The sequence below is a fragment of the Dysidea avara genome, chromosome 4 (genome assembly GCF_963678975.1).
Source record: "Dysidea avara chromosome 4, odDysAvar1.4, whole genome shotgun sequence".
Taxonomy (NCBI): Eukaryota; Metazoa; Porifera; class Demospongiae; order Dictyoceratida; family Dysideidae; genus Dysidea; species Dysidea avara.
In genome coordinates, this window is record NC_089275.1 from 14,817,195 (window position 1) to 14,827,940 (window position 10,746).

Consider the following 10,746-nt stretch of genomic DNA (forward strand, 5'->3'; position numbering starts at 1 on the left):
TCAGGCACATTGGTAACCACCTCGTAACAATAATGCCTTACATTATGTGCAGTATATTCAAGTTACAAGCTCGAGGTTCACTTGCTGATACTATGAATGTGTGCGTACACAAGTCACTGCAAATTTAGTTTAACACGGGTGAGTTACCGTACCTTCCATCAAGGCGCCTTCCATATCTATATCATAGTCACCAGTTTATCTCCTTTATAAAGGTCACTTTAACTCTTACTCGTCATAGTTATGCAGAAAACGTGGTTGACTACTTTACTGTATGTAATCGAAGTTTGTATGTAATTATGTAACTATAATTATTTTAACCAGTACTGTGTTTTGTTTGTAAAATCTAAATAATGATTATGTGAAGTACTGTAGCTACATACATGTATCATGTTTGTATGCAAGAATCATCACAACAAAAAATATTTATTATGCTATCTATAGTTCATGCTTGCAATTGCAATTTACAACATCTGTAACAATCACAGTAGTAGCAATGTAAAATCTGTACATACAATAGCTTCACTTTTTTAGTATTTAGACTGATCGGAGTACTGACAGGCAACAAGCTGCATGTACATTAAGACAGACACTATATAAACAGATTTGAAAATGTAAAGTGCTCAAGCAACATGGATAATGGTCAGTACTGGCATGACACTGGCCAAGCACTGCACTCAGTTAGATTTAGAAGACAACCATTAAAATTTATCTAGATGTATATCATTCATCTCATCTATGTGCACATACTTGCTGTTGGTGCGTGTGCATGAGTTTGCACCCACTATCAACAGCTTGTGGGACTGAGGAGAAGATTACTACTCATAGCAACAGGGGCTGATGATACCTTTACTCCAAAAGATTAAGTGAGTGACAAACATAAAAAACAATATGTGACGTGCCTGCGATAATAGGGCATGTGGGCACATGATTTTTGCCTACTTTTTCACACGTTCATCACTCATAACTTTTTGTACCATTATGCTATGGTATTGTAATTTTCAGCTCGTAGTCAGAATTTAATTGGCATTATGATGCAAGTTACAGAATGAAAAACTACTATTCTAGCTCTGCGATATGACCTGAAGAGTGATGGGGTGTAGTTTGTGCCCACATGCCCTGTTTTCACAGGCCCGGTCACATATAGTTAGTAAAGTAAAGTAAATTTCAATTAAATCGAATAGCTATCATCAAAATAAGTTTAACAGTTTTGTGCTTTATTACTTATAGTATATACATTTTAAAAATCAATCTAAAATTCAAAATTTCCATTAAAGTACTGCTTGAAACTTTACTGGAGATTGTTGTGCTTGCTTCCACATTTCTTTAGCCTTTGCTTTGTATACTACACTGTCCTCAAATTTTTCTGCCTGCCAACTGTTAGAAGTCTCGGTTCCATCAGTATGTGTTTTCTTTGATTTTGGATTAGTTTGATCTGATGCATTCACCAATTTGTTTGTAGTTTGTGGACTAGACTGAGTTAAATTAGTTGCATAAACAGGTACGTGTGGATGATGAGTTGCTGTAGAATTTAAAGTTCTTTTTGTACTTTGTGGACTAGACTGAGCTGAATTAGTTGAATAAACAGGTACGTGTGGATGATGAGTTGCTGTAGAATTTAAAGTTCTTTTTGGAGTTTGTGGACTAGATTGAACTGGATTGGTTTCTGACACTGTCATGTGCAAACGATTTGTTCCAATTAAGACTCTTTTTGTAGTTTGTGGACTAGACTGAGCTGAATTAGTATCATAAATTGATACATGTGGATAGTGAGCTGCTGTAGAAGTTGAAATAACTGACCGATAAGTTTGAAGGCTTTCACCATCCGGGGACACCTCATATTTGTAATGTTGGGGAACTGATATGTGTAGAGGACTATCTATTTGCATATTTAATGGATCTTCTGTGGAAGATGTTGACATTGTTATTTGTCCTTCTTGTACTGAAACATCTTGTTGAGGGGGGAGGTTGTCAGTATGGCGTAGCTGAACATTTCTAGATGTAATGCTGGCTTGTCTTGAAAGTCTCTCAAGATGTGGCCAAGTTATTTCTATTTGAACTGGAGTACACTGCTTACGTTTTCTATGCCTGCAGGTTACAATATCATATAAATAATTAATATCTGTACTAGTATATATTTACATACTATGTATCATGTGATGCTTGGTTAGTAAATACATGTGCTCTAATACAACAATCATTCTTACATGATAATACTGTTGTAAAACCACACTGTAAAAAATTAGTAGTGAATTGCTCTGCCACAATACTCACTACTTTTTGCAGTGAACGTCACTGCTTGGTGGTCAATGGAGTGACGTTCACTACAAACTTAGTAGTGAACGTCACTACACAAAAATACTGAGTATTGTGGCAGCCATTAGTAGTGACGTTCACTAGTTTGCTTTTACTGTGCATTGGAAGTTATTAGTGATTACATTTAACTTTGACATGCCTTATTGTCAATATTCATTCAAACCACTAAGAGATTCATTGAAGTACCATATGTTATGTACAGTACATCCATACATTCTGTACATACTGTACATATAATTGCAGCTAAAGCCTTTGCATCTCCAGCAAACTGGTGCAAGTAAAGATACCACAAATCACTACTATTTAAATGATTGGTGAAATACTTATTGAACTTCTGAGATGTAAACATACAATGTTTCACTATAGATACCATTATACAGTACAGTATATAGCATTACTTGTAACAAGCCATATTATGTCAATCACATACACACCAAGTATGTAGAGATCAACTGAGACAACATGCCTGCTTCAACATTTTCTTGCAATGCACAGTCATGTTATGCTATTTATTGTTAATAGGCTATAGCATAAAGCTGTTGGTTGATGAAACATAATACTACATGTGTAGTAATTCAGAAACCCATTACTTGTGCTAATTTTTGTGCTAAGAATTCTCAATCAGTGCATATTTCAGATGATTCCCACTGTTTAAGAGCCAAACCAAAATCACACTCTGATGTCATGAATGTACAAACAATGTAACAAATAATAAGGTGATAATTGAAGGCAATTGCTATTAATTTCTAGAATTTCACCATGTCACTAGTATACATGTAATACATGATTGTAGTAAAATTTCATGCACAATCTGTCATACCTGCAGTAACAGATAACTACTATGGTGAACACAATCAAGAAAAACAGTATCAGTGGACCAATAACAATAACCAGTAGAAACCAGGACCCTGTTGAAAAGAAACACATTGATATGGTAATGTCAGCTGACACGTAAGTTAATGAAGTATAGTATTATGTGTATACAATACACCTACAGTACTGTATATAGTAACAGACATGTGCGCATGCACTCACACACATGTACATGAATGCACACGCACACGCACCCCAGCCTCGAGTCATCCACAGCTAATGATTGTGATAATCAGGCCTAGTTGTTGATGCATATGCACACATGCACACACACACACATAGTCGCACACATACATACATACACACACTCTCTATCCCTCTCTCTCTCTCTCTCTCTCTCTCTCTCTCTCTCTCTCTCTCTCTCTCTCTCTCTCTCTCTCTCTCTCTCTCCCTCTCTTACACATACACATGCGTGTGCACACACACACACACGTGCGCACACACACACACACGTGCGCACACACACACACACGTGCGCACACACACACACGTGCGCACACACACACACACACACACACACATGCATGTGTGCACACACACACAAACACACGTACACGTACACGCACACACGCACACACACACACACACACACACACACACACACACTCAAACACACACTCAAACACACACACACACTCAAACACACACACACACACACACACACTCAAACACACACACACACACACACACGCACACACACACACACACACACACACACACGCACACACACTCACACATGCATATGCATGTGACACATGCAAAGCTTTATTAATTACAGGCTGACATGGGATATTTCCTGGCTAGAGAACCCTTTTATTCTTAGGTTTTATGAGTGGCACAAGAAAACTCTCTTAAAGGGTAGGACTAGTACATACAGCAGCTCTGTATATCAAGGAACCCAAAGTCCCATTATCAGTTCTACACTATACAACACAAAGCGGTGTGACATTTTCTCCTCTAGTTAACACAAGATCTGTACTTCACTGGTTTAGTTTAATTAAATGAAGTACCTGCTTATGGAGATCACATTGGCAGCAACCAGTGTGGTGTGGAATAATATCAAGAACATGCTTTATATACAGGAACATTCCTAATTCCACCAAGTTGTTAGAGTCATGTACAACACACATAGCAATAACCACAACACATCAGGGATATTATTATATGCAACACCACATGACTTACTGCCTGAGACTGTAGGATTGGAAGATGTAGGAGTCACAACAGGGGTACTATTGAGATCAGTATTTTTCAAACAGTGACCACTGCCGTTCTTTCTGTATCCTGTTGCACAGACACAAGTGAAATTTTGGCATTGCATATTATCCAACAGACAATGTGAATCTGTCATACATCCTTGAGTAGGTAAACATCTTCCATGCATTAGCTCTAGACCATCTTGGCAATGACAATATCCTGAAATGGTGTCACAGATGAATGGTCTACCGCAATGAAAAGTACATAAGACATTTGATGGTCTTAGTGCTGAAACACAAGCTTGGTCTTGTGCAATGTTTCTATCTCTGATGGATTCACACCAGACAGCTCTTCTGCCTTGCAGTGACCAGGGGCCAAATTGCCACCTAAATGATAGGAGGTTTATACTATTATCAATGCATTCTTTGGTCTCATATTGATCACTCAAGCAATCATTTTTACGTTGATCATAGTTCAATAACTTTCTTGATCTAAAGCTGAACGAGGAGATATTCTTTGTTGAAATTGATGTACAGCTGGACCAAGTACTCCATGGGCTATATCTACACCATTCATCCTCTATGCAATCAACTGAACAAGTGTCTTCAAGTTGTAGTGATGTGTTGCTTACACAATTCTCACAATGTACAAAAGCCCCATCATTTCTCCTCTTACAGTCAATAGTTCGATACATCGTCATACTGCCACAATAATTACCAACTTTATCAGATCTGCATGAGCCCCATTCAGAATACACCATGTCATAAGTGTAACAATGATTGACATTAATGTCACAAGATCTTGTTTCTTGAAGATGAGGACAAGACCTGCCAACTTCATTAGAATTAATTAATATATGTCTCTGTCGTGTTTGCATGCCATCTATGTCACAGGATGAGTTACACATTGACCATGGCTCAAATTCTGAAACAATGCAATCCACTGGACATGCAATGCTACAAAAATTTTGATGTGAAGGTTTAGGAATAATATCTATGCAGTAGTGATCTGAAACACTTTTATTATCAGATTTACGGGTACAAGTTACCACTCTGTTACATACTCCATTACCACACAAGTGGCTGTCATTAGCCAGAACACAACTCAACCACAAACCAGTATGCCAGTAGTACTGAAATTCATGGCATGGTTCTGTTTTAGTGAGGGATTCACATTGTCTCCCAGTAGGCAATGGGTGTCGCAGAATTTTCCTAGTAAGCATTATGTTACAAGACGCACTGTCACTACATCCTGAACAATTACTAACATCTTCACTCCATTCTGATAGTACACAGTCACCTGTACATGGTAGATAACAATCTTGTGATTCCATAAATGGATTAGAGTTGTTACAGGAAGTAATGTCATGTGGCTGCCCATCTACATAGCAAGAGTAATTTTGAAACATTTTCCCATGCCCACAATATCCACTAGTGTATGTGGCAGTAGTAACAATACATGCAGTCCATTCCCCAGGTATAATTTCAACACATGATTTGTTCATACAAGTAGTTGTCTCTTCCAAGAGTGGACATGACCTTCCTAAAGGATTTGGTGGCTGTAACACAGTTCTGTATCTAGTAGTAGTTCCAAAACCACATGATGCTGAACAAGGCTCACGTTCTTGCCATTCAGAGACCTTGCAATCAATAGGAAGCTCAACATTACAAGGTGCAGTACTAGTCGGAGTAGGAGAGGCTGCTTCACACAGTGACTTATTGATCAATACAGTTTTGTTGCCGATGACATTGATACAAGCAACTGTTCTAATCATATTTCCCAATCCAATGTTAGTATCTGAAATACAGGAACTCCAATTTGATACAATCCATTGATAACTGGAACACTCTGGCACTAAACATGCTTCTTCTTGATGCAATTCTTCATTCATCAATTCTGGACAGTTTTCAGAAAAAGATCCTTTAACTCCTAGAGGTAAAACTGCATGTCTTACTCTAGTTCTGATGCCTGGTGAGGATCCACATGACTTAGAACATGGACCAAACTTTGACCAGTTTTTCAGTACACATTTGTAATTACATGGTATGACACAATATTTGAAGTTAACAGGTTTCTTTTGTGAATCACTATGAAGACAATAGGAATCCCCTACTACATGACCATTGGTAGTGGAACAAGTCACTGTTCTATTCTTGTATCCTAATCCACAAATTTCATGGCCAGGTAAGTAACAATCTGACCATACACCATTAATCCATACATAACTTTGACATGATGGCAAGGTGGGGCACTGCTCAACTACAACTTCCATTCCATTACTGTCATTGTCCTTACAAACTCCATCAATTCCTTGCCAGAGTATGGTACGATATTTTGGTCGATAACCATCAGTTCCACAGGTTACTGAACAAGGTCCATAATACCAGTCACTTTTAATACATTCACTCTTACATACTTTACACTCTCTTGTAGTGTTCTCCATTGAATAACCTGGACACTCTTCTATTGGCACTGTGGTGTTCCCAAGCATGCATGTCACATTACGTGTTTGTACACCAGTACTGCAATAAGTGGTAGACACTTTACCAATGCATTCATACCACTGACTGTAATCCAATTTATAAACTATACAGCTCTGGTCTTCATTGCATACTTCAGTTTGTTGAAGCTGTGTTGATGTGCAATTGGATATCCCATAGGCAAGTACATGTCTAGTTCTTTCCCTCATTCCTCCAGCACAACATGAGGACCATATAGCCCACTCACTAACAACACAATCATTAGCACATGGTATATTGCAAGAGACATTGCTTGGTGGCTTCTCATCAAGACATTCAACCTCTGCAACTATGTTTCCATGAATATTTATGCAATGTAATTCTCTGGTAGCAAATCCTGAACCACATGTTTTATTATCAGTCAAGTAACAAGGCAATGTACTTTTGATGCTCCATTTTGGATAGGCACACTCATCAGGCATGCAGTATTGCAATTCTTTGCTGTGAGAACATGGAAACTCATCTGGTATGTGGTGTGAAGGTTTCTCTCTGAATCGATAGCCAGATTTGCTGCCTAAGCTACAGTTATGGAAAGTGATACATTGACTCCACGTAGTCCACTGGCTCAGGTGGCCGTGTTTCAGTTCACATTGAACAGAGCAAGATACAAGAGTAATTGGTGGAGAATCTAATAAAATTTTGCATTCTGTAAGATTCACATACTCAGTGTGGTTCCCAAATGACTTTTGGCAGTACACATATCTGTATTTATATCCTTCACCACATTTTGAGCTCTGGTCATATGGAGTACAGCTAGACCAACTGGATGTAACCCATGTCAAGTTATACAAGACTGAGCAGGACCTTGTTTCTGTTAGCTCAGGACACGGCACCCCATGAGTATATGAAGATGGTGGATAGTTTATAATGACTCTTGTTCTAACCTGTTCAAAACTCTTACTATCATAATTTAATAAACATTCTGACCACAAAGACCATCCTGATACCACACACTCACAATGCAACTCACAAGTTTCAGATACAAAGTTGTGTGGTTTAAAAACTGATACGCAAAAGCTTTGATCAACCTCATCTCCATACAGGTTTATACAAGTAACATTTCTATGTCTCACTCCATGACCACAATTAGCTGGACCTGATAGTGGTTCACATGGTCTCCATGCACTGATCTTCCATTGGTAAACAATGTGTATACTATTTACCACACAGTCAATACATGCTTTGCTTTCATATGTGTGAGGACATGCATGGCCACCATGTAACGGTGGCAGTATTATCTCCCTAGAACGATGTTGTAAAGATGGAGTAGAGGCATTCCATTCTGACCAAACTGTTGTGACACAGTCCACAGGCATTACCCCTTCACAAATGGTCCTGTTATTTGGTATGTGTAACCCAAGTTGTTTACAATAATACCATGGTGCTGTTTGAGTGTTCTTATACATACAGACCACTTTTCTTGTCTTATAAAACATGTAACTGTTATCAATTCTGTGACACTCACTCCATGGTCCAGTAGAGACAGAAAACAGTCCACCATTGGTCTGGCAACAGGTATTCTCAATTAGTCCAACACAAAGTAGCACAAACAGGAATCTCATCTTTAGACTACGCAGTACACAAATCACTGTTACTTGCAACTATGACTATAGGAATACTGTGGCGGGCTTTTCAATTCTTTAGTGTTAAATGATCCTAAACTTGTGTGCAACTTTATGGCATTAATACTAGCAGTAACAGTATACATCAACTTTAAACATTTATGGCGTATGCAGTAAATCAGCGATGTTGCTACCATGGAAATGTATGACCTAGATGTTGTAATTTGATATCTTGTTATTGTATCAAATGTTTCTAGTTAACATACCAATAATGATCACTTCTCCATTCATCAGTGTCAAGCCAGTTCTAGGCTTCACTGCATTCCAATCATTCTGATATCTGGGATACTCTGCTTGAGTGCTCCACAATTGCTTAACAAACCTGTGACTTGTCATAGACTAATTTTGATCTGCAACTTTATACTTTCACTACGTATTCCTATTGAATAATATTATTCAGTCTATGGATATACAATTTGGGGCGTATTGCTATGTATATGTATAATCTGGCCCACCCAAAGTACCCATAATAATTATTACAGTAATTACATGTAGTTAACACAGCCAATGCTGGTAATGTAAAAATAAAATTTGTACACATTCCAATAACCAGTGTATGATAATTACATTGCCCATACACACATGTGTATAATACCCTACACAAATGTCTGCTATTGTATCATTAAACTTTAGACTAAGTGTGTAATTTCTGTAGCATATTAAAACATGTCATAACAATATTGTACTGAGGAAACCACAAGATATCATTAAATGTACGTACATGAGTGTGTGTGTGACCAGTCTTGTGTCACTCATTAACACATAGCTAGTTGTCAGGTTTCAGTATAAAGGAAGTTGGTCAGAAAAGACTACACATCAATAAATTACACAAGGCTTTACTTTGTTTGCCAACTGATTACTAAAAAAGTCTAAACTTTAAAATTTGAATTGTTTTATTTCAGCACAAGTATACACTGTAGTTACACAACAATGGTCCTTTGTTGCAAGGTACACCCAGTGTGCATGTAGTATTGCAAATATTTTCCACACAGCGTAATTACTAATAAGCATGCATACAGTACAAATTGTTACAATTTCTTAAAACTACTCATATTATTCTTAAATATTGTGGGGTGCATAAACTGTTGCTATGGCTACAGCAGTAGACAACATAATAATTACAATAAGTGTGAGCACCACCTAGTTAGTAGGGGTTCACATTTCAACTGTACTGTATATACATGGAACAAAGGTTGATAGATTCAAAACTAAATTAAAAGCTTCGGATGACATTACTTACCTAGCAACAAAGCATTTCTTGAGATAGAGACAAAGTGTTCTTCCATTACAAACCATAAAAGTGATAGCTTGTATGGGTGTAACATTGGAATTATTTAAAATTGAATGTAGCTAGATCGGACAAGTAACACAAGATCATTGTGTGAATTCTCAAACTTAAATCTGTATTAATTGTTTGCAGTTACTTCCTACAATGGAATTGATTTTTTGAGAAATTTAGCCCCCTGAAGCTTTAACATTTGGAAACTAAAATAAACACTACTAAAAACCTTTTCTTTTCGTAACTATACACAAACATCTTGTACATAATAGGATACATCAGGATTACTCTTACACTAAATGCAATGTTTTATGATTGTTGAAGAGTAGCACAGAGATTTTTCACTACACTTTGCACAAGAAACCATACATACACTCATAGTAGCATAGTTCTATAAATAGTGATTACTATAATTTGATTGTACATGTACCATTAAATCCTTACAAATGTTAATAGATATCATATAACCTTTGAGGAAGACTCCATGACTTTACACATTGTAGGACACACATGCACTCACACGGTATTATTGGATGCATGTACCTATACTCTGGTCACCTACAGACTGAACTGTAGTCAGGTACAGACTGAACTGTAGACAGGTACAGACTGAACTGTAGTCAGGTACAGACTGAACTGTAGACAGGTACAGACTGAACTGTAGTCAGGTACAGACTGAACTGTAGACAGGTACAGACTGAACTGTAGACAGGTAGCTGAATTGGTCAGGTAGATTGTTGAATAATCTCTTCTGTCACATTTTTTTAGAAAATTGGCCTTTTACAAAAGTTATCCTCTCTACACAGCTAGCTGAAAATATTGTACATAAGCTAGGACTTAAATTTAGTATTGAGTGTATCTGAATTTTGCTATTCCAGAATTTTTTGTACAAGAATTCTGCATTGTTTGCAGAAAAAACAACAAAAATATATTTATACGTACA

The 10,746-nt window shown here is 37.4% G+C and overlaps 1 protein-coding gene across 1 annotated transcript; it reads right to left on the bottom strand.

The window, feature by feature from the left end:
* Positions 1-1,186: 1,186 nt before the first annotated feature.
* LOC136253126 (thrombospondin type-1 domain-containing protein 7A-like) lies at positions 1,187-8,691 on the bottom strand. Its single transcript, XM_066045743.1, has 3 exons — positions 4,372-8,691; positions 3,134-3,221; positions 1,187-2,085 (listed from the first exon to the last, which is right to left on the bottom strand). The coding sequence occupies exons 1-3, from the start codon at positions 8,462-8,464 to the stop codon at positions 1,269-1,271; spliced, it is 4,998 nt and encodes a 1,665-aa protein (XP_065901815.1). The 5' UTR covers positions 8,465-8,691; the 3' UTR covers positions 1,187-1,268.
* Between the last annotated feature and the right edge of the window lie 2,055 nt (positions 8,692-10,746).